Consider the following 23,356-nt stretch of genomic DNA (forward strand, 5'->3'; position numbering starts at 1 on the left):
GTGTGATGACCATGAAAAAAAATTGAATCATGGCTGCTCAGAAATGAACTTGTCCTTTTAGGGAATATAAAAATTTAAGTGCCTTGTTGTCAAACTTGAACCAAATAGGAATTAAGATTTAACTCACACTTGGGTTTACTAATTCTTATCAAATCCTAATTTCTGGCTACTGGTGAAATTGTGGAGAATTCTGAATTACTATATCTATTAAGGATTTTAGGAAAAATAACTGGAGTCTTATGAGAATTTAAAATTTTTGCTTTTTAATTTTATTGTTATTCTAAGGAATGCATTGGCTAGCTTTCATAAAATTGATTTGACACTTTCCAATGATTAACTTTGGGAGGTTGTCTCTTTTTTTTTTAAAGACTCTTTAGAAGCTGTGAGACTATTAAATTGGTATGATTTAATCGTAAAATTGTACAACACCTACCAGGTAGTATAGACTTTTTCTCTAGTTTTTTGGTTGGCTGGTAATGTGTGGAAGAAATACCAGTGTTATACACCACTTTATTATGTGGTAGGAAAACACTACGTTTAGAATACAGGATATTGTTGTTCTTTGTTTTCTATTTCAGATATTTTATGTCTGGGTATAAAAGTAGTTTGTCCCTATGACTTGATATTCTGGTTGTTTTCTAGAGTTAATTTTGGCATTAAGTAATTAGATAAATAGTAAGCTCAAAGTATAGAAACTTTAATTGAGAAAGAAAAAATGAAAAAATTTCTGAGGAATGTTTATGGAGCATCGTAATGTGCCTCTCTACCTCTCTTCTTAGATTTAGTCCATACTATCGAACCAAGGAAAAACTTCCCCTAAGCTCAGTATCATATAGTAATATGATCGAACCAGATCAGTGTTTCTGCCGTTTTGATTTAACAGGAACATGTAATGATGATGATTGTCAGTGGTGAGTAGTTTTTATTTGTTAACATTTTATAATTTAAAAGGCAGTCTTGGTTATGTAGCTTTGATATATACATGATTATCTTTTCTGTGTTGTTATTTTATTTTAGGCAGCATACACAAGACTATACGCTTAGCCGAAAACAGCTATTCCAGGACATTCTGTCATATAATCTGTCTTTGATTGGTTGTTCAGAGACAAGCACTGATGAAGAAATTGCTGCTGCAGCAGGTTTTAAAGACCTCTTGTTTCCCAAGTGAAAATTGAATTTAGGCAATTTAAAAGTTTTATATTCAGTTGTTGACATCTTTAAATAGCCATAATAATTCAATACATTCATCTATGACACTTTATCTAGATCTGCTCTGTCCAGTACAGTAGTCACTAGCCATGTGTTGCTATTTAAATCTAAGTTAATTAAAATAAAAATTTGGCTTCCTCAGTCACACTAGCCACATTTCAGGTGCTCAGTAGGCACTATTGAGCTCAGTATTGGTAAGTGCTTACCGGTAAGACAGTGCAGATGTAAGACATTTCCATTATTGCAGACAGTTCTTTTGACGGAGCTTATCTAAATATTTCACTTTATTTAGAAGAATATGTTAACATAGTATAGAAATATTACCAGTGATTTAAAAATAGACCCTATTTAATTTACTATTTTCAAAAATAGAGGGGGATTAGAAGTTGAGGTGACTATAGTTTCAGATTCTACAATGAAATAAAAAAGGACTTTATACACTTTGACACTGTAGAAAGCATAGATTACTGCCAGACATTGTGAATAAATGTTGTTAAGCTTTTCCCCAGATTGAGTGCCAAATATTAAACCTTAAACTACAAGTCTTTTCGAAGTAGGGGAATTAGTGTTTGTTAAATTCAGTATTATCACAACTCAGAGTGATTGTGACATCACTGAATCTATTTAGTCATTCCTAATTAGGGACTTTAATTTTCACTTGCTTAGGTTGTTTTAGGAAATACTTTTTTTCAGTCCACATTGGGGTGCATGATATGGTAGGATTTGCTGTAGTAGTTAAGATAATGTAGACCCTGCCCTTTAGAAGGCCATAGGTGTTTTTGACTAGTACCTTTAATTTTTAAAGTATTCTTTACTTCATACTCTTTAATTAGCCTCATCTCTGTAATCCATATTTTTTATACTTTTTATGAAGATAGCATTGCTCTAATTTCAGAAAAATATGTTGAGAAACTTTTTGGAGTAAACAAAGATCGAATGTCAATGGACCAGATGGCTGTTCTCCTTGTGAGCAATGTCAATGAAAGTAAAGGCCATAGTGAGTATATGTATCTTTCTCTCGCACAAAAGGACCTTAGAGTTTATGAGAACAATTTTTTTGGCATTATGTAGAAATATATATATACCATGTCTGAGTAACATGATAGAATAAATTCAGCTCTTTTTGAGTACTATTTGGGTATCCTTCAAAACTATAAAAGACTAGTTCTGTTAACCAGCAGTCTTCTCCTGTCTACTTTAGCACCTCCATTTACAACCTACAAAGATAAAAGAAAGTGGAAGCCAAAGTTTTGGAGAAAACCTATTTCAGAGAATAATTTCAGTAGTGATGAAGAACAGTCTACAGGACCTATTAAGTATGGTAAGAAGTAATTTAAGATCCAGAATCATTAAATTGTCGTGTTACACTTTGCTAACACTTTGCTAATCTTTTGGTGTAATCTACTAGCCTTTTAAAAGTTTCTGTTTTCAAAAAAGTGATGCTGCTTGGCGTTTAAGGCAATTAGTTCTTCCTTGGGCAAGACTGTGCCTTATATTGCAGGATGTTTTGTTTTCATGACCCCTGCCCAGTAAATGCATGGATCACCCTTTAGTAAATGTGACAGCTTTAAATATTACTTGAGTGGGGAGAGGGGAGCAGTGCTGCTTCCATTTGAGAACTACTGCCTGGCCTGTGTCCTTCTTGAGAGCAGGAGTTCTGTTTTGTTTTATCTTTGAGTCTTTGTTTTCTGACATGCAGTAGGCTCACAGAATGAATGAATTAAATGAGTGAACAAAGAAATGTATAAATGAGTGCCTTATTGTCGAGTACATCTTACATTATATTCTCAAGTTTGCATAATTTAATTGCCTACTATTTGTGGATTAGCAAATATGCTCTCCTGTACTTATTTACATTAACACTTTTTCTCTAATTTAGATGTAGTGGAATATGGAATAAATCATTTTCATAAATTATTATAACTTTCTCTTAAAACTTAATGAATGTGAATTATCAGTTGATGTCATTTACGCTTAGAGTAGAGAGATCATACTTCTGGTTTGCCCAGCAGAGTCCTAGTTTATACCTGTCATCCTGGTGTAATTTGTATTAACATCCCTTTTTACTCTTAGAAGTGTCCTGGTTTGGAGAATAAACTATATGATTGCTCTACCTTAAAGCTATGAGCTTTAGATTTTTATATTATTTTAAAGATAAGGCCAATCGTTTTTTCTTGGGTTTGTGGATTTAGAGAAATTGTGAAGCTAATAGTGCTTTTTCTTATAGTCTTCCAGCCAGAGAACCGAATAAATGTTCCAGCTTTGGATACAGTTGTCACTCCAGATGATGTCAGATACTTTACAAATGAGACTGATGACATTGCTAATTTAGAAGCAAGTGTGCTTGAAAATCCTTCTCATGTACAACTTTGGCTCAAGCTTGCATACAAGTACTTGAATCAAAATGAGGGGTACGTCCCCTTCTATCTTTGTGTAAACTGGTGCACATTTATATTTTTATGTTTGAAGTTTATTTCATCTCTGGTAATCAGGTTTCCTTGCTACTATCAATGGAGTCTTTGTTTTTTTGACAAAGCCAAAAGCACTTAATTGTTTTAAAGCTATTAGAAAAAGTTTAAGATTAGATCTTGAGTTATGTGCTTGGCTTAGTGTATGGGTAATAAATTAGCTACAGTTTTTAACTTAAGTAGGCTCTTATTTCAAAGTAGTGTCAGTTAAAACAGTAAATTCTGAGTGGTCCAAGAATTAATCATTGGATTTTTTAATACGTCAGGTAGTCATGGTCTCAATAAAATTGTGATAAAGACACAGTGGAACAGGTTAAATTTTATGTTAATTTTAATTTGGAGATTTAAAGCTTGTCTAAGAAACTCTAAATTCTGGTGAATTGACTTTTTTCTGTGTGTGGTGTTATATTATGTGTATTCAAATAAGATAAATAGTAATTTATCTCAAAAATGACAGCTCCTATTAAATAATTGTGTTTTTTGACTCCTACTTGTTGATAGGATTGCCAGGAATAATCTCTTATTACCAGGAGTAATATTTATTACTGTAATTTTAGAATTACAATAGTAAGGTGTTTTGTTTTTTTTTTAAACAGGCTGCTCTGTCTTAAAACTTGGTATAAAAACTTTTTTAAGGTAGCACTGCAGAATGCTAGTACATCACACATACCTGAATATGGTGCTTATTTAACTTACCTTGTGTGTCATTTTCATGTTGATAGGATAAGTTACAATGTTTTCTTTTCTGACTCATTTACTGAGTGAAGGCCAAAAAACTGTACATTATTTTATGAATAGGATCATGAGAGACAGTTTTCTCCTCCAAGAGATAGTGAGCCCTTGACTGTTGAAAAGAACTATTATATTGAAAGCTTTGATTATTTTGTGCTAGTAGTAGCTGGCCTTGAGGGAGAATTGTTTAACTTTTCCCATTCCCAGACCAGTGGAAATCATAAAAGGTATTGCTGAATATGGACATAAAGCACATTTGAAGTTGATAATCTAGTGGTTTTATAACACTGTGTTTTTATCTGGTAAATGCGCATTGAACATCCACTTAAAAGGGAATTGTTGGGTCAGTGGGAAATCGGGACCTGTTTTGGATGGATGTGATTTAAAATCTTAATCTACCTCCCTTTGTCATTGGTGATTCTAACTTCTTGGTAGGTTCTAATAGAAAATGGAATTAAAAAGTTGACTTACTAGAACTAGACTGATTTAAAAAGTATCTTCAAGTGTTAAAAAAAATGGTCCTGCTTTTTCTTTCAAACATGTAGGCTATGTTCCGAGTCCTTGGATTCTGCTTTAAATGTTCTGGCTCGAGCTTTGGAAAACAACAAAGACAATCCAGAAATTTGGTGTCATTACCTCAGATTGTTCTCAAAAAGAGGAACCAAGGAGGAGGTGCAGGAAATGTGTGAAACAGCTGTTGAATATGCTCCTGATTATCAAAGTTTTTGGACTGTGAGTAGAAAAGATAAAGTTGTGTGTGTGTTTGTTATCAATAATTCTTTAGGTTATCTTAAATATTGATGTGTAGGTTAATAGATCATATGTTTTGTCTGCATATAGATATAATAATAACCTTACTTTCACTGTCCAGTAACCTCAAAGCCACTTCTCTGGGTCAGGATTAACTTAGACTAAACAAGACAGTATTTAGTGAAGAGGTGATTTTTGTTGTTGTTTACTTTATTGGTAATGAGGAAACAAACATTTTAAAACATTTTACACTAACCTATTCTTAAGCAGTTTTGGTTTGGGCAAAGTTAAATGAATTTTTTGCTGAGCACCTGAAAATAATTTAATAATATTCTTTTTATGCTTATATAACATTTTCATGAAAGCTAGGAAATAATTTGGTCTTTTTATTATATGCCCTTGTTACTTATGGAAAAAACTTTATCTGTAAATCATACTAATATCGAACCTTGCTAAGTTTAAAAGATTTGGTGAAAAAGTGGGTTTTTCCTCATTCTCTGAGAAAATGGGGTGTTTCTTACCCAGGCTTAAACTTAAAATTATGATTAATTCACTTATAAAATAAATATTCATTAATATGTGAACTTTTACCAGCTGAACTCAGGAATTATTAGATTCAGATAAACTTTCATATAAACTGTTACTATCAGATCTGTCATTTACGGGCTAACTGAAATTCAGAACAGACAGATTTGGATAACATAGTATCCCTTAATGAATGAACTTGCCACTTTGTTACTCTCCTAACTCACTGAATAGATTTAGACAATGAAAAATGCTTGGCTTTTAACCTGCAGCCTTGTACCAAAGTTAATGCTATTGATCACCACAAATTATAGGGTGTGATGTTTTTCCTTAAGTTGTTTGGTCTTTAAAGGACCTTTTAATTTCTTTAAAAGATTAAATCTTTTAATTATTTTGTCACATATTTCTTATATGAATGCTATTCTCAAAATTTTTATACAGTCACACACCTGAGCAATTCAGATTGTATGTGATCATAAACGTGAGCTTTTGGAGATCCATCATGGTCTTGCTGCCATTTATTGATTCAAGGAAAGGAGACGTGAAATTGCTTTAGTGATAATTCTGAGAGTGTATCTGTATTGTTTTAGTTTTCATCTGATTCCACTTTCCAACTTGTGGTAGAAGGGGAAATCTAGGTTATAGTACTGTACAATGGGTTTATACATATTTGTAATTATCCTTTTTATAGAAATTGAATTTTTAATATGTGATAGTTTCTTAATGAAATGTGAAAAATCTGTAGTTTTAGATATTCTTATGAAGCAGGAGTAATCATATGAAATCCATTTGGGCAGTTTCTGCACCTAGAAAGCACCTTTGAAGAAAAGGATTACGTATGTGAGAGAATGGTGGAGTTCCTGATGGGAGCAGCCAAGCGGGAAGCATCAGATATTCTGTCCTTTCAGCTTTTAGAGGCTCTTTTGTTTAGAGTTCAGCTACACATATTTACTGGAAGATGCCAAAGTGCACTTGCAGTTTTACAGGTAAACATTTATTATAGCATTTAATGACATTCTGTAGAGAATTTTTTAAAGGTTTAAAACAGTACAGGTAGCATTGTTGAAAGATAAGGACACAGGCTTTAGATTTGAATCTTTGCCACTTACTGGTAAGTTGTGTGAATTTGGGTAAGTTTACAGCTGTTTCCTCCTTTGCTTATTTAGTAGGGATAATATCTTATTTAGAGTGTTTATGAGGTTTAAATGAAAATAATATTTGCTGAGTACCCACCAGAATAAACTTCAATATTCAAACCATAAAGGGAAAAAATTAGTCCATAGTGGAAATCTTCTATATGGGTGTGGTGAGGTTTTTTGTTTATTTTTACTCTTTTCTCTTTATCTTATTAGATTTTGAATCTCAAAATACTTAAAATATACAAATAAATTTAACCTTTTCATTAATTATGTCATAAACCGTAGCATAGTAAAAATTATGTTAATCTGGTATTGATATCTCTAAAGAGTTTCTCCATTCAAAAAATTGGTGAGTATCAGAATTTTGACTTAGGTATTTAAGAACCATGCCAAAGAAATAAAACACTTTTAATCTTCTTTGCCTTCACAGTTGAATCTTATTAGGAATATTTTTAAAAACACCTTCAGATTATTTTTCCATTTTACCTAGAATGCATTGAAATTGGCTAATGATGGAATAGTAGCTGAATACCTTAAAACAAGTGATCGATGTTTGGCATGGCTGGCCTACATACATCTTATTGAATTCAACGTTCTCCCTTCAAAATTTTATGATCCGTCTAATGCCAATCCTTCAAGAATTGTTAATATAGAACCATTTCTAATGCCGTGGCAAGCAGTTCAAGATGTAAAGACTAATCCTGACATGTTGTTAGCAGTATTTGAAGGTAAGTATAAATGTTTATAAATTATTTAGAACATCAACTTATTGCTTATTATGATTCTTCAAAATTAAATGAAATAAATTTATGTATTGCAAGTTTTACACTTTATTATATAAATGCTTAAAAAATTAAGGATTGAATCAGATAAGATGGGCATTGGCATCTATGAAAGCTACGTTTTTCTGATTATGGCAAAGGATATCAGCTAAATATGTACATAATATAGCATATTTACATAGGTTTAATGAGTTGATTGAATCATAGAACCAGGTAAATTTTGTAAAGCAATCTATCAAGGTGAAAGTTAAAAGATAATATCTTATTTTTTCAAGTAATTAATATTTTTTCCATCAGTCAGTGAGTTTGATTCCTCTATGTACTAACCGAGGTATCTGCTTTGGAACATATATAAGATATAAAGCCTGTTCCCTTCTAATAAGTATATAGCCTAGTCAGAAGATAAAATCTATACATCTGACATAATTAATAAACATATGAGGCCACATAACTGTCTATTAGTATATAGTCTAAATTCTGTGCTTAGAGAAGAGACTGGGATCTGTGATTTAGAGAATTACATGGTACAGGCCATAAACCTGAAGGAAAGAGATTATTGCAGGTTGGCATGATCAAGTATGTCTTCACAGACAAATTAGGACTTGGAGCTAGACTTTGAAGCTTGCCTATAATGTGACTGACATGGTGGACCTCCTCCTCAAAGATGGGACTCTTGTCTTATTTTTATATTTCTCAAGGGCCTATAATGTCTGGCAGTGTACTGAGCGCTTAGTAAATGTTCATTGAATAAACTAGGGAAGAAAGGAAGTAAAAGGACATTCCTATTAGGGGAGCTAAGTAAACAAAAAGCAACAAGTAGATAGGAATTGGTGCAATGGATTTAAAGGGAGCTTAGAAGAAGGGAGAGTCCTTATCAAAGTGAGACTTTTTGTGCTGGAGAACAGTAGGAATTAAGCTTGATAAGTGGAAATGATACCAGATTTTCAAGAACTTTTAAGTATGGTAGGCTTGATGACAATAGAAATTCTTTAAGAAAGAAAGAATATGCTGGAGAGAAATGATACCAAAGGTAGGAAAACCAACCAGAAGCTGACAGCCATAACTGAGGCATTAAAAAAAGTAACCTGGGAAAGAGAGAGTATTTATTGGAGACATTTTAAGTTACCATATAGAGATTAGGGACAGATTAAATGTCAGGGAAGAAGAGAAAAAATAGTCAAAGATGATTTCAGGGTTTTGAGACCAGGAAAAGGTAAGGGTACTAATAGAAAACTGGTGAATTGGGAAGACTGATTTTGGTAGTAGGAGTGGTATTTATGAATGACAATTGGTCACCCAAGTGGAAATGCTTGTTGGCAGAAGGAAATAAGGAAGTGCACCTTAAATGGACAATTATGGATAGAGAAATGGATTTGAAAGTTATCAACATAGAAATTATTGTATTATATAGTGCTTTACAGTTTTTAATGTGCACTCCCAGTAAGTTATTCACCAGCTGAAGCTATGAGATACTTTCTTTGAGGAAATGGAGATTTTAAAGTGTAGCTGTAAGGGGTAAAAGGGAGATTGAGTCAGTGAATGAGACCAAGAGAAAATATAAACAATCTCTTGGAAGCAGAGGCAAGAAGAAATTAAAAAGAAGAGGAAGAACATTATCAAATGCTAATCAGATAAAATGAATGTAGAGATAGATTTGTTTAGATAGGATCCTTATAAGTGAACTTCAAAAGTGCTGTTTCAGAATGACATTCATTTTTAAACTCAGCAGTTCTGGGAAGTCATACCACCTTGGGCAAGGAGGAAATGGTGACAGTTGGGCAAAGTGAAACAGTGGAGGACTTTTCTCTAAGAAGTAGCAAGATCGAGTAAAGGACTCTTTACAAAGGGAAAAGTGTTTTGAAGGAGTAAGGAAAAGATCAAGTTTAGGGGGAGACGTTTAAATGGCTGTAGATCAGCAGAGCAAGGCTTGAAGTGGGTCGGAGAAAGATGAAAAGATAATTCATTCTTTAATTTCTTTGACATAATTTTTCAGGAATTTAGTATAAATGCAAAGATGCAAGAGCTCATATTGGGTGTTTTATTCTTAACAGGAAAGTGAGGGTGAAAGATTTAATTTTAGGAGTTTGGAGATACCTGAAATACCTCCTTTGGGTGAAAACCAGGAGTTTAGTAAAGGTGAATAAGATGTAGTCAAACAAAAGAATAGGCTACCTTAGAGTTTAAATAACACAGTCAGATAATTCATTTTATGTTTGATTCATGTTATTGTGGTGTTTTTGGATAGATGCGGTGAAAGCTTGCACAGATGAGAGCCTTACTGTTGAGGAAAGAGTAGAGGCTTGTGTTCCACTTTACACAAACATGATTGTTCTGCACCAGCTTCTTGAGAGGTAAAACTTAATTGACAAGCAGTTAACCTCATATTAAAAATTGATTTTTTCATGTGTTTAAATGTGTGTTTTTCTTGTGAAGGTATGAGGCTGCAGTGAAGCTTTGTAAATATTTATTGGAATCATGTCCCATGAACTGCCAGTTGTTGGAATCCCTTGTTGCTTTATATTTGGAAACAAATCAGCACGACAAAGCTAGGGCAGTGTGGCTTACTGCATTTGAAAAAAATCTTCAGAATGCAGAGGTTTTTTATCATACGTGCAAATTCTTCATCTCGCAGGTAAAAAAAAAAAGTCATAATTCTTAAATATGATATTTTTATGTTTCACGTTTATTCATCCTTTAAGATGTTTCAGGCATCAGCCTCTCTGGGATGCTTTTACTGATCCTTTTGCCCTTTGCAATACTGTTAGGTATTCCTTCTCTTTCTGCCATAATACCTCATGCATAGTTCTACCATTGCACTTAATTACATTACATTGTAATTTTGCTTATAACTACTTTGTATACTACTCTAAGAACTCCCAGAGGGCAGGGACCATGTCTTATTCTGATTTAGAGCTCCCCTACTCCCAACACCTAGCACAGTGCCAAACATGTAAATAGAGCTTAATGGCTAATTGGTGAAATTGGTGAGTGAAACTTGAGCTTGTGGTATATTGGGTGTTAAACTGTTTAATGTTTAGTTCAATTTGGAGATCAGAATACAAAAGTCATCTCTACCTCCACCTACTCAAAAAACCTAATCTAATCAGTGGTTGGGGGGGCGGGGGAGGGCTTTTCCTCCCTTGAAAGATTTTAATTAAGCATTGTAAGCCTAATGTGTATCCCTCCTCTTTCTTTTAAAAATAGAATCGAGGAGATAATCTTCTTCCATTTTTGCGGAAATTTATCGCATCCTTCTTTAAACCTGGGTTTGAGAAGTATAGTAACTTGGATCTGTTTCGGTAAGTTTGTAGAACTCTTGATTTGTAGAGGAATGAGAAATAGTGTAGCTCAGTGGAAAGATTACCAGTTTCTTGGTGGATTGATTATACTTTAGACTGATTTTTTTTTTTTAGGACACTTGAATACCCTCTTACAGAATTGTTATAAGGGCAGTAGAATTTAATAAAAATAGACACAAGATGTAAAATGTTTTGCATTCTTTGCATTAAGAACACTAAATTTATGTTAACACCATGGTGATTCATGCTTCTTTTAATTACTGTCATTGTTAATTTTAGCAATTAATACTGTAGCAACAAATTATCCTGAGACAATCTCAGTGATTTTCGAAAAAATGAGTTTTAATTTATTGGATTGGTGATTTTAAAGTGAATGTAAATAATATGCCTTTTTAAAAAAAAAATTCTAAAGAGAACCGCTTTAACTTCTGAAAGTTGTTGAGTAAGAAACTTTGGAGAATTCTTTTCTCAACCATCACTTTCTCAGTAGCTTATATAGAGTTCTGTATTTACTACCTTTATTTGCTTCCCTGTGAGTTCTTGTTCAGATCCTAAAGAGTGGGGTTTTTTTGGAGGCTTTTAACGTTCTCTTTCCTTCTTCCTCATCTCTCTGTAGGGATCAGCGAACTTTTTTCCTTAAGGGCCAGATAGTAAATATTTTAGGCTTGCAAGCCATATGGCCTGTCACTACTAGTCAACCTTGCTTTTGTAGGAAGAAAGCAGCCATAGACAGTATATAAATGAATAGGCATGGCTGTGTTCCAATAAAAGTTTATTTATGAAGGTAGGTGTAGTTTGCTGATCCTAAGTAAAACAAAATCAAAAGGAAGATATTTGTCATGACATACTTTTTTATTGTATGTTAGGAAGAACTGAGAGAAGATAGGTCTAAGCTGGATATCTCCTAAAAAAATATTCTTGTGGAAAATACTAAGTGAAGATAGAGTCTTAGATTTATATATGCAAGTCTAATGTTTGCATATATTTTTCTTTTCTTAGGTGCTCCCTCCCTGCACCCACCTACAGTATAGCAGTGTTATATAAAAAAATATTTTCAAAAATAACCCACATTTTGTTAAGTCAGTGGTCTATCCACCCTAGAATATTTTGTGAACATGGCAGTTTTATTTGAGATATGGCAAAAAGTTTGGGGTCACCATTCTTTACCAGACTTGAGTCTTTACATCTGTCCTCTTACGGTAGATAGCCAGTTTATTGACATAGTGATGTTAGTACTCTTCCTGAAAGTCTTTCTGCTTTGCTACATATAGATTAACATCTTATAATTAATTACAAAAGAATAATTTGAAATGCAAATTAATAGAGAAAAATTAAACTATTGTATGAGAAATTTAGAGATTGTTTAGCTTCCCCATGCTGACTTTCTCCCTGTTTAAATTAGATTGCTTTAACATCTCAGACTTAAGCACAGGATAAATTCAAGGCTGAACCAGACTTTTAAAGACTTGCTGGTTCTGATCTTCCCTTCAGCATGGAGGTAATTGCTTTAGCTTTGAAGAAGATGCTGCCAGTTTGTGCCATGGTCAAAGATCTTCAGATCTTCTTGATGTCAGCTTAATGAAGCAGAATAAATAAGTGACAATAAAAATGTGAAAGTGGGCTACTCCAAATAATCTTCTCATTATTTGCTAAGTCATCTTGCTTTATTATTTTTTGTGTGTAAAGTTATAATTCATAATTCACCAAGAATTATGAGGAAAAGGTATCCTGTGCTTATTTAGACAATTTGAAGTCCTTATTTTGGGTAGATGTGGTGAAAGCTTGCACAGATGAGAGCCTATCTATTTTTTAGATATTTATACAAAAGTCAAATATTAAGAGAATGGCAGTAAGTGAGAGAGTTTTCAGCATTGCCACACTTAACTTGGTATTGATAGAAATTTTTAAAATTTATAAAAGAGCCGAAGCTTATTAATAGGAGAAGTCAGTGCTCTTCATAAGTTCAAAATACTTTTTTATTTCTTGAGTAGAAATTGTAAAGCAAAGTACATAGAACTGTAATATTTATTTAGAATTAGAGTCTGTCATTTTTCTTTCTATATAACATTTAGTATAAATTTTATACTGGAAAATTTTATGTGTAAAATTTAGTATAAGGACAGACAGAAAGATTGAGATGGAGTAATTTTCGTGTGTTTCAAATCAATTTGAAGACTAGTAGATAACCATAAAAGTTAACTTGGGGATTTCATTCACCTTACTGAAGTTGGCATAGGGATAGTCTTATATAGATTAGATTTAAAGTTATCTCTTCTTACTTATTGCAGTTTTCAGTTGAGAAAAGTCAATATTCTTAGAAGTTAAGTGATTAACTCATGGTAATACAGCTAGTTACGGCCAAGTCAGGATGATAATCTGCCTTCTAGAAGTACCATTTCTTCCCTTTCTTACGGCCCCCAGCACACAACCTCCCCCACCCCAGCCGCCATACAGCCTCTCTAATCCATTAAAACTTAGTTCCTTGAAATAATTGCTAAATTCACTGTGAACAGTTAATACTAGGTTGTCATTGTCGAAATCAACGTATTGCCTTTAAAAACATTGTTCCTGAAGATGCTAGTAATGTTATACACACAGATTCAAATATATTGGGGGGAAACCTGAATTACCAAAGTAAAATAGATTTTTTTACTGATTGGCTTCTTAGAGCCTTTAATATCCTAATATGTTTTGTGGCTTTTTAAGAGGGGGCTTTAATTTGCAGTATTTCTCAATCTTATTTGATCATAGACCTCTTTTTGACAAGTGCCTTATGGGCCAATATGTTATAGAATACGCTTTTATATCATGTCTAAAATTAAATGTAGAGTGGTATTTGTGTGTATGTGAGAGAGAAATTGTTTTCAGATATCAAGTTTTATAACTCAAAGATTTTTTTTTCCAAGAAAGTACAGATTTTTTGGGAAAATTTTAGATACTTGGTAGTCTCATTTGTTATTCTCTGTTTTTAATTAGGTTTCATTAGATGATTATGGTGGTTTGTTTAATTTGGGCTATAAAATTTTTAAAAATCATTATAGAAGAAGAATTATTCAAGTAAGTATAAGATAATAAATATATGATGCTAGAGATGTGACCAAAGCGGTATGGTATACACATGAAAATAAAGTCTCATTACTGTATAAACAAGGAAGTTTTAGTTGAAACAGGATTTTTTTTAAAAAAAAAGCAATAGTAATCCATGTGTACATAGGCATAATTTTAAACATGATATTTTTCCTCAGGTATCTCTTAAATATCCCAGGACCACTTGACATTCCAGCCCGTTTATGTAAAGGAAATTTTGATGATGAAATGTTTAACCACCAAGTTCCTTATTTGTGGCTGATATACTGGTGAGACATTATCTACTGTGGAGAGAAATGTTGCATACTAGGCTTGCATCTGTTATTTATTACTGAATTACACTGTGTTAAAATTAACCTGTTGCTAAAGTCATTGAAGCAAAATTTAAGGGATGCTAAGGTTTATATGTTATTAAAAAAAGAAAGCTCAAAAGAAGGATTCTATTGTAATAATATCTGTAATGTTTATACTTTGTCATTCCTTTACCTGATCGAATTGAGGTGTAGACATACAATGTTTTCCTTCATTTTTTAAACAGCCTTTGTCATCCTCTTCAATCAAGTATTAAAGAGACAGTGGAGGCATATGAGGCAGCGTTAGGGGTGGCCATGAAGTCTGATATAGTGCAGAAGATTTGGCTGGAGTAAGTTTAATTCCTCTTAATAAGAATGGGATTTGAAATAAGGGGATATGGTTGGGGAAGGGTTGATGAGCTTTCTTGTTAGAGAATTACTGGCTTAATTATTCTAAATTATGATGTTTTTCTTTTGGCAGTTATCTTGTCTTTGCCAATAATAGAGCTGCTGGATCCAGAAACAAAGTCCAGGAATTCAGATTTTTTACTGATTTAGTGAATAGATGTTTGGTTACAGTCCCTGCCCGATACCCCATTCCTTTTAGCAGTGCTGATTACTGGTCCAACTATGAATTTCATAATAGGGTAAGAATTTAAAACTTATTTTCTTTAGATATTTATACAAAAGTAGGGGACTTAAATGATAGCAAAACTCCTGTTTAATATCGAGAGATTTTCCTAGGACCACTTTACTAGCATTTACTATTGTTCTTGACCACGTTTTCTATTTATCTCTTCAAAATCTAGGCACAGAGCCCTTTAAAGTTCAGTTAAGATAAAATGTGCATATTGATTATCTTCTATTTAAGAAAATTTAGCATTGAAGCAAAAGTGAAGAGATGTTAAGGTTTAATACGTATTAAAGAAGAGAGATCAAAAGAAGTAATTGTAATAATGTCAGTAATGTTTTGCTTGAGTAATTGGAAATTTTACTGAATGAAAAATTCTATAACTTCAAAATAAGTAAGAATGTGCTTACGTGTTATAGCTGCTCTTTTTATCAGTATTTTGTCAAGCAGATATAGCTATACATAGGACATAAGAAAGCTGAAATCAGATGCTGTTTGGAATTTTAAGAGTAGAGTCTGGATATTGATATATTTATAAGGTCATCTTCTTATAGGCAGTGAAGCAAAGGGTTTTTTAAAAATTGATTTATTTTCAGAGACCCCTTTTATTCAGTGCGTGTAAGCTAAAAGCTACTAAAGCTCAGTATAGACTAAAACATCTCTGTGTTTTATTTATTTATTTTTTTGGTGGGGTGGTTTTGTTGTTACCGGGATAACCAATTATTATGCTTTGTACTTCTATGCCATTCTTTATCCCAGGATCTCAAACTACTTTATGGACATTAAGTCATTTACACACGGGCATTCCATGAGCAAGATGTGGCAGGTATTATTAGCCCTATGACTTGCCCAGCTATACAGCAAGTAAAGGTAGACTCAGGAATGAAAACCCGGACTCCTGGCTTCTTGTCAGTGTTCTCAGTCCATGGCTCTCATCACTAGACCATATTTCCTAATTCATATTTGGAAAGTCACTAATATAATTAATGGTAGGAACTGTAACTCACAGCATCATACATTGTTATAATTTATACATTCATGTCTTAAAGACCATTTTGGTTTTCTCATTAAAACACATAGGTAACTGGATTTCACATTTTGTTGTATTCCTTTCCCCACCTCCCCAACCTTCACAGGTTATTTTCTTTTATTTGAGCTGTATTCCAAAGATCCAGCATTCCAAAACCTTGGAACGGTTTTGCTCAATTATGCCAACTAATTCTGGACTTGCACTGAGGTAAGAAAAAATAAAATTCTTAGCTCAATTGTATAGGCTCTTCATATAAAATTATTCTTGAAAACTTGCTAATAGTCTGCTCTTTGGCTATTGCCTCATTTCCACTTTAATTTCAAAGTTGTTAAGCAATATGTAACTATTCGTGTAAAAGTCAATGTGGAGAACTAGTTACTTCAGAAAACTGCAGATTATAAGGGGGCATATAATTCAAGTAAAGTTCACCTGTGTCCCCTAAGCACATACCATCTGTCCATGGTACATGCATTATAAGCACAAAGCATGTTTTATGCAGCAAAGGAGTATTACTTAAGAGGTTTTTAAGTGTTAAAGAGATAAGCTGCACGCGGGCTTTCCCTAGTTGCGGCGAGTGGGGGCTACTCTTAATTTCGGTGCGCGGGCTTCTCATTGCGGTGACTTCTCTTGTTGCGGAGTACAGGCTCTAGGCGCATGGGCTTCAGTAGTTGCGGCACGCGGGCTCAGTAGTTGTGGCTTGCGGGCTCTTGAGTGCAGGCTCAACAGTTGTGGCGCATGGGCTTAGTTGCTCCACCGCATGTGGGATCTTCGCGGACCAGGGCTCGAACCCACGTCCCCTACATTGGCAGGTGGATTCTTAACCACTGTGCCACCAGGGAAGTCTCGACTTATTTTTTTTAATTAATTTATTTTATTTTTTATTTATTCTTGGCTGCATTGGGTCGTCATTGCTGTGCGTGGGGTTTCTCTAGTTGCGGCGATCGGGGGCTACTCTTCCTTGTGGTGTGCGGGCTTCTCATTGCGGTGGCTTCTCCTGTTGCGGAGCACGGGCTCTAGGTGCGCAGGCTTCAGTAGTTGTGGCACGTGGGCTCAGTAGTTGTGCCTCGCGGGCTCTAGAGTGCAGGCTCAGTAGCTGTGGCGCACGGGCTTTGTTGCTCTGTGGCATGTGGGGTCTTCCCGGACCAGGGCTCGAACCCGTTTCCCCTGCATTGGCAGGCGCCACCAGGGAAGTCCTACTATGACTTCTTTTCATATACGTCAGTCATTCTCAAATATTAGCATGTATCAGAATCTCCTGGGATGGTTATTTAAAATGCAGATTCCTGAGCTAGAGCCCTCAAACCACATTTGAGAAACACTTATCCAGGGATTTCATACATTCAATTACAAGATTTTTTTTAGAGCATTTCTTTGTAGTTTTTCTGCTCTGATAGAGTAAAACCCATTTCAACCCTCAGGAATTGTGCTTTTTGATTCAAAAAGGTACACTGCATACTAAAGCTTTGGCTTCTACTTGTGCTGTCATTTCCACTGCATCTGTTGTGTCTTATGTTTCTAAGCTTGTTTTATGGATTATAAGGTGCCTAAAATAGTTATAAAATATCCCTTTGTGTTCTAGAGCATTTACATTCCACTTAGCATGTATGTAGGAAAATGATATAAGAGATTGAAAAAAATTCAAAGGCTTAAGACTGTGATAAGAGTAACAAAATAACACCATAGCGTTTTATAATAAAGATTCTTAGTAATAAGCATGCTAATCTGCCAAAGTTAATTATAGAAATTTGTATTATAAAACATCACCTTTGATAAAACATGTGAAATAGAAAATGTGCTGATGTTTTGAGTAGTTTCTATAATGATAGGCATTTTGGAATATAGGTAGTTTAATTGTTGGTTTTGTTGGTAAAGTTCTACTTTTGATACTTCTTATTTCCTTAAGGTCATCCTTGTCCTTTTTTTTTCAGAATAGAGAACTTAATAATTAGTCACTGTACTTATTACATTTTAGCTCAAGAAACATTCACAATTAAGTATACTGTGTTTAATAAAGAAAGAAAAATACCAAGAAATTGCACTAATATATCAATTCATTATTTTAGAAAATTTACGGGGAGGGAGAATGTGGAGTGTAATTTGGAGAGAATGCTTTAGTATCCTATAGGAATACATCAGCCTTATTTTAGTTTGTTGAAGATGGTATGGGTCTTGACTAGACCTTTTGCTAGTTTGCATGTTTCTTTCCCAGGGTAAGTTTTGTAAGAGGCATTCTACAAATACTTGCTGAATAGCCTCGATAGAATTTAACTGACCAAAAATTATGCTTCATCAAACATTCTGCTCATAGAGCTCAAGTTCCCTATACTTGCAATGCTTTTGTTCATTTTCCTGAATGTACTTTACAGGCTACTTCAACATGAATGGGAAGAAAGCAATGTTCAGATTCTGAAACTTCAAGCCAAGATGTTTACATATAATATCCCAACATGCCTGGCCACCTGGAAAATGTAATGCAACAATCATGTACATGTTTTTATAGCTATTGCTTTTATTTATAAGGTTTGCTCCAGACAGGTAAATCTGAAATGACATCTATTTTTTCCCCTGGAGAGATCTCTCTTCTAATTTAGATTTGTTTTTGGCACTTGCTGAGGTTTTTTTTTTTTTTTTTGCTGAGGTTTTATACCAAGAGTGAAGGCGTGCTCATTAACAATTGCCTCTAGAAGCAAAATGGATAGTTTTAATTTTCCTTGAAGGAGAACATATAGATAACAATACTGTTACCAAACAAACAGATCTGCTATACACATATTAAGACTATCGCTTTTGAAATGCGGGGTTTCCCCCTATTATAATCTGATGTCTTCTTTCTTTTAAAGGTGTTAGTGCCAAGTATTTTTTTTAATTAGTAATTATGAGTATTTTTCATGAACGTTATTTATGTTCAAAACACTGGTCTGCTTTATTATTGTAAAGTTGATAAAAATTGTTGAATTTTTCTTTTCACTATAGGTTACCCTCCTTGGAAATTTAGCCTGTTACTTTCAGGAAGTTTTGTACTCAGATTCCCACAGTCAGTATTCTGCCAGTGGTAGTATCTCATTTTGTTCAAAGATATATAAATTTTTCTTTTCCCTTTTCTATATTCCTTTCTTTTTCTTAGAGCCATTGCTGCTGAGATTGTTCTAAAGGGACAAAGAGAGGTAAGCCGTGATTGACTATCAGATGGGTTGCTTTTTTTTTTTTTTAAATAGCTATTCTGCCCTTTTTGTTGACTTCTCAATTTAAAAGGATTAAAGCATAGAAGTTAACATCCTAAGAACTCTAAATGTTTGGAAACTCCAAAATCCAGCATAACCATGTTGTCTTGAATGTTGTTATATTATGAAGTACCATTCAAATAGTTAGGATTATGAAGGTGTTTTCCACCACATTTCCTGATGGAATTGTATATATATCTATCTTATAGGTCCACCGTTTATATCAGAGAGCCTTACAGAAGTTACCTCTTTGTGCATCACTGTGGAAAGATGTAATGCTTTTTATCTTTTATTTCATCTTGAAGTTTTCCTATAAATTTTCTGCATGTGCCATATCCATTGATGTGGTAATGCTCAAAATCTAGCTAAGTCTTACTTCTATGCTTCCCTGTCTTTTACAGCAACTCTTGTTTGAAGCGTCAGAAGGAGGTAAAACTGATAACCTGAGAAAACTAGTTTCCAAGTGCCAAGAGATTGGAGTCAGCCTAAATGAGCTCTTAAATTTAAACAGTTACAAAACAGAAAGCAAGAATCACTGAACACTGGGTGCAGTCAGTTCTAAGTCCTTATAATAATTGCCAAAAATTATTTGAATGATCCTTCAAGATTAGGCTGATCCCTGGCTAAGGTCTGTGTAAGGCAGACAAGCATTACTGATCATATCAAGTCCCCTACAATATCCTATCCTCAAAACCGGAAGCAATGAACATGACCCTCTTCGCTTGGATAAATGAACTTCCTGTTTGGCCTGCTTCTAGGCCCTGCCAGATTCTCATAACATCATGTACGTAAGTATAGTTCCTCAAAGTGACTGACATTTATTTTCATTTTGCTTTGTTTTTGTTTTTATTTTTTACTTTTCCCCCTTCCTTTATGTTGTGCTATTCCTGATTCACTTGACACTCTCTGATGCCTGAGAGATTCTTGTTTGGGATTTAATTTCCAGGGCTGTGTTTACAGTAAAAAGCCGGCAGTCCCTTTTAGTTTTTCCTCTTTAAACCTTTTGAGATTCTTCATTTCAGGATTTAAAACTTAAGCAGTCCATCTTAAGGAAAGTGTAACTGCCATGGCCACAAGTCTGCTAGTTGCACTTGAATGCTCTAACAGGGTTGTTTATTGCCCTTTCTACGTTCTGGACTCCTTGCCGAGACTGTTTAACTTGAAGATTAAAGAAACTATTGCAAATGCCAGTGCATCAGAACCTAAGAGTGGTCAAATATTATGTGCAATTTTTTTTGTAAAGAAATTTTAATTTATAATAAAGTTTAACAGTTTAAAGAACAGTTAATATTTGAACTGCTTTGTATTGCAATACTACTTTGTAGTATTAAAATTGTTTATAAAAATATTTTTAATATAAGTTAACTTTTTGAAAAATGTTGCTGTCTTTATTCACTTTTCACATTCCGGTGGGAAACGGTTGAAGTAGGAGATATGGATATTCACTATAACTATATCAGTACTTCTTATTTTGAACTGCTTTCCCATAAAAACATTCCAGTGTCTTTTTAAATTCACGAGAAGATGGGTCCTGTTCTATTTTGAGGACAGTGAACAGATAGGCTTGCACTATCATTCAATTTCTTGTTCTTACGACCACGGGGTTTAGAAAGTATCTCCCAACTATAGTTTGAATGATTTGCTTAGTGACATGCGGTCTTACGTTGAATATCAATATGACCAAATGTAAAGGTGACTTTGTTTTTGTTTTGCTTTGTTTTGTTTTGTTTTCAGTCTGTAGTGGGTTATTTGCGCTTGGTAGAAAAATTGTTAATGACACACACTGCCACAAATCTGGTCTTACAGCTACAATGCAATCTAATTGTTGAAGACAGAGCAACAGCCCCATGAAATACTAGGCAAATTTGTACATCTGTACATTTTTATAATGCTTAGTTAAAATAAAGCCATGTTTTGATGCTCTACTAATGTGCCTACCAGACGGTGCATATTTAGCTAGTAAGTGCTGTTTCGTGAGGTCAAGAACAGAACCCATTTGTCTAGCGTCTTTCATTAAACCAAAAAGAGGCTATATGGTTTCTATCTAAAACCAAAGAAACTTGGGTGGAAGATAGTAATCCCAGAGGGGTATTCCCCCATTGTATGCATTTAACTATTCAACCTTGAAAGTTTTTCCTTCCCTGATTATTTGAAAACCACTGTTAGGTGCTTGGAAAAATATTTCCAGTCTGTCTCCCCATAGTGTAATATTTTTGGTATTAATTGAAATGTCTCATAGTTTTTTGGAGACTGCTGAATTTTTGTAAATTCTAACTAAAACCTACCATTTGTTGCATTAACAATTCCATCAGCAGTAATGTTTGTCTCTTTTTTTAAAAAAAGAGTGCAACTGCAAGATCCAGCCGTGCAGGCTGTACATTGTGACAACTCCAGAGGTCCCAGTTCACATGCTCACAGTCATGCAGGCAGAGGCCTTAGCATATGTTAAGCAGCCGTTTCCTTTTTGATCAGTTGTCGTATTGCTACTTAAAATCATGAAGCTATCTTATAGAAATTATATTGCCTTAAAGATAATGTCACCTTTTCTTCCTGTCATTTTACAGACTCACTTTAACCTCCACAAAAGAATAGCAAGCACTGCTTATGAGTGAGGTATATGTTCCTGTCATCCTTCCATATTCACTTTTACTTTCTTTTTAATGAAGTGCTTTGAACAAGTAATAATTAGAATATTAAACAAAACTTGGGGTGAAAGTTGATAGTTATTATAGTAACATGAATATAATATTTAACATTATGACTAAAGTCTTTCTTTGGGCAAAGAAATGTTATACAGTGAGAAAAGATTAGTCATTGAGAACTGTAGTTCCTTACACTCTCCCACTCCTGTCAGGGGGGGAAAAACACAAAAGAGGCATTTTAGGCCATGGGGTTTTATCTCCAATAAAGGAAGTGGTGTGGCAGATTGCAGTGTATTTTTACGTGTTTTTCTTCATTTTAGAGAACAGCCTAATATTTCTATTTGCCTTTTAACGGAAAGTGGACCTTGTAACATTGTTGTCACTGGCTTATCTAAGGCGGTTTGCTTTCAATTAAAGGGCATATAAACCTACATCATAAAGCAAGCAAGAATCTCCAGGTGCAACATCTAAGAACTAAAGGCACTAAGCAGACAAGCAAAAGCTGACAACAAATGTAGAGGGACTTTATTGAAGATTGGAGTTTAAATATTTATTTTTCAAGGTTGTTGAAAAAGTAGGAACATGTGGCTATAATACAAAGCAGGACCAATATTCTTGCTGAAAGCTGTCATGTTTTCACAGATAGGTCATAATTTCCTTAAGTCTGCTTTCATATCTCTCTGTTAACATTAGTGCGAGGGAAGAATGGGGAAATATGATTTTAGTGACCTTGCAGGTTTGGGGATTATGCCTGCAAATGTATCATTGCCCCTCAGTACAAATTAACAGCCATCATACAGAGCATTTTGGAACAAGAGCTTTTCAAGAAAAGGTAGGCTTCTAAGGAACATTTTTTATATTCTTTTTTGTCCCTCACAATTTCACAATTGGGTCTCTATCTTTCCAAGTCATGGTACTTTTTAGTGTAGGTCATAGAGCTGAGCTGAAAAAGAGTTTGTTTTTTTTAATTAAAAGAAATTTTTTCAGGGCTCTATTCCATATACCACCAAAAAATGTCCTCACTTTCTGCAGGTGTTCTTCAGTTGTGTGCTCACTGTTTCAGGGGCCAGTGAACAGCCACCTAAGGGTGTGTGGCCCCACCCTACTCTCATTCCCATCTTCCACCACCACTCACATAGCCTTCCTCAGTAATCGTTAGGTGATACTTTTTGAGTACTACTTGATTGAGATATCTGCATTAAATGTGAAAAGAGCTTTTCATTTTTTTCTCTCTGACATCTTTGAGGTAGATATTAGGAAGCTGTTCTGTCTTTCATAGATGGTGAAACGGCTATTGAATTTGTCTCCACTTTTCATTCAGTGACCTTGACAAGAGGGACCCAAAAACATGTTTTCAGAGGCCCCATAGTAGAGAGTCAGGCATTTTTTCATTCCAGAATCAATTTGAGCACTGTGCTAAGACACTCTCAACACAAGGATGAATAGAGGTCCCTTAGTCTAACAGAACAGAAGACTATATGCCAAGGAAGCATTTCCAAGGGGGCTCCAAATTTGGGGTTGGAGGTTGGGAAAGTCTTCCCAGATAGA

At 34.3% G+C, this 23,356-nt stretch overlaps 1 protein-coding gene across 3 annotated transcripts in view; it reads left to right on the forward strand.

The window, feature by feature from the left end:
• The window catches only part of ZFC3H1 (zinc finger C3H1-type containing), a 49,229-nt gene extending 28,841 nt beyond the window's left edge, over positions 1 to 20,388 (forward strand). For all 3 annotated transcript variants that reach the window (XM_079938184.1, XM_079938185.1, XM_079938186.1), the window contains 19 exons: positions 780 to 911; positions 1,018 to 1,139; positions 2,105 to 2,206; positions 2,411 to 2,530; positions 3,437 to 3,620; positions 4,955 to 5,141; positions 6,482 to 6,670; positions 7,314 to 7,551; positions 9,851 to 9,956; positions 10,039 to 10,237; positions 10,810 to 10,904; positions 14,150 to 14,260; positions 14,530 to 14,634; positions 14,766 to 14,931; positions 16,052 to 16,152; positions 18,312 to 18,413; positions 19,070 to 19,109; positions 19,376 to 19,438; positions 19,568 to 20,388. In XM_079938184.1, coding sequence (XP_079794310.1) covers positions 780 to 911; positions 1,018 to 1,139; positions 2,105 to 2,206; positions 2,411 to 2,530; positions 3,437 to 3,620; positions 4,955 to 5,141; positions 6,482 to 6,670; positions 7,314 to 7,551; positions 9,851 to 9,956; positions 10,039 to 10,237; positions 10,810 to 10,904; positions 14,150 to 14,260; positions 14,530 to 14,634; positions 14,766 to 14,931; positions 16,052 to 16,152; positions 18,312 to 18,413; positions 19,070 to 19,109; positions 19,376 to 19,438; positions 19,568 to 19,705 — 2,500 coding nt within the window. In that variant the 3' untranslated portion in view covers positions 19,706 to 20,388. The remainder of the gene's footprint in view (positions 1 to 779; positions 912 to 1,017; positions 1,140 to 2,104; positions 2,207 to 2,410; positions 2,531 to 3,436; positions 3,621 to 4,954; positions 5,142 to 6,481; positions 6,671 to 7,313; positions 7,552 to 9,850; positions 9,957 to 10,038; positions 10,238 to 10,809; positions 10,905 to 14,149; positions 14,261 to 14,529; positions 14,635 to 14,765; positions 14,932 to 16,051; positions 16,153 to 18,311; positions 18,414 to 19,069; positions 19,110 to 19,375; positions 19,439 to 19,567) is intronic.
• Positions 20,389 to 23,356: the final 2,968 nt, after the last annotated feature.

This window comes from Stenella coeruleoalba (genome assembly GCF_951394435.1).
Source record: "Stenella coeruleoalba genome assembly, chromosome: 11".
Classification (NCBI taxonomy): Eukaryota; Metazoa; Chordata; class Mammalia; order Artiodactyla; family Delphinidae; genus Stenella; species Stenella coeruleoalba.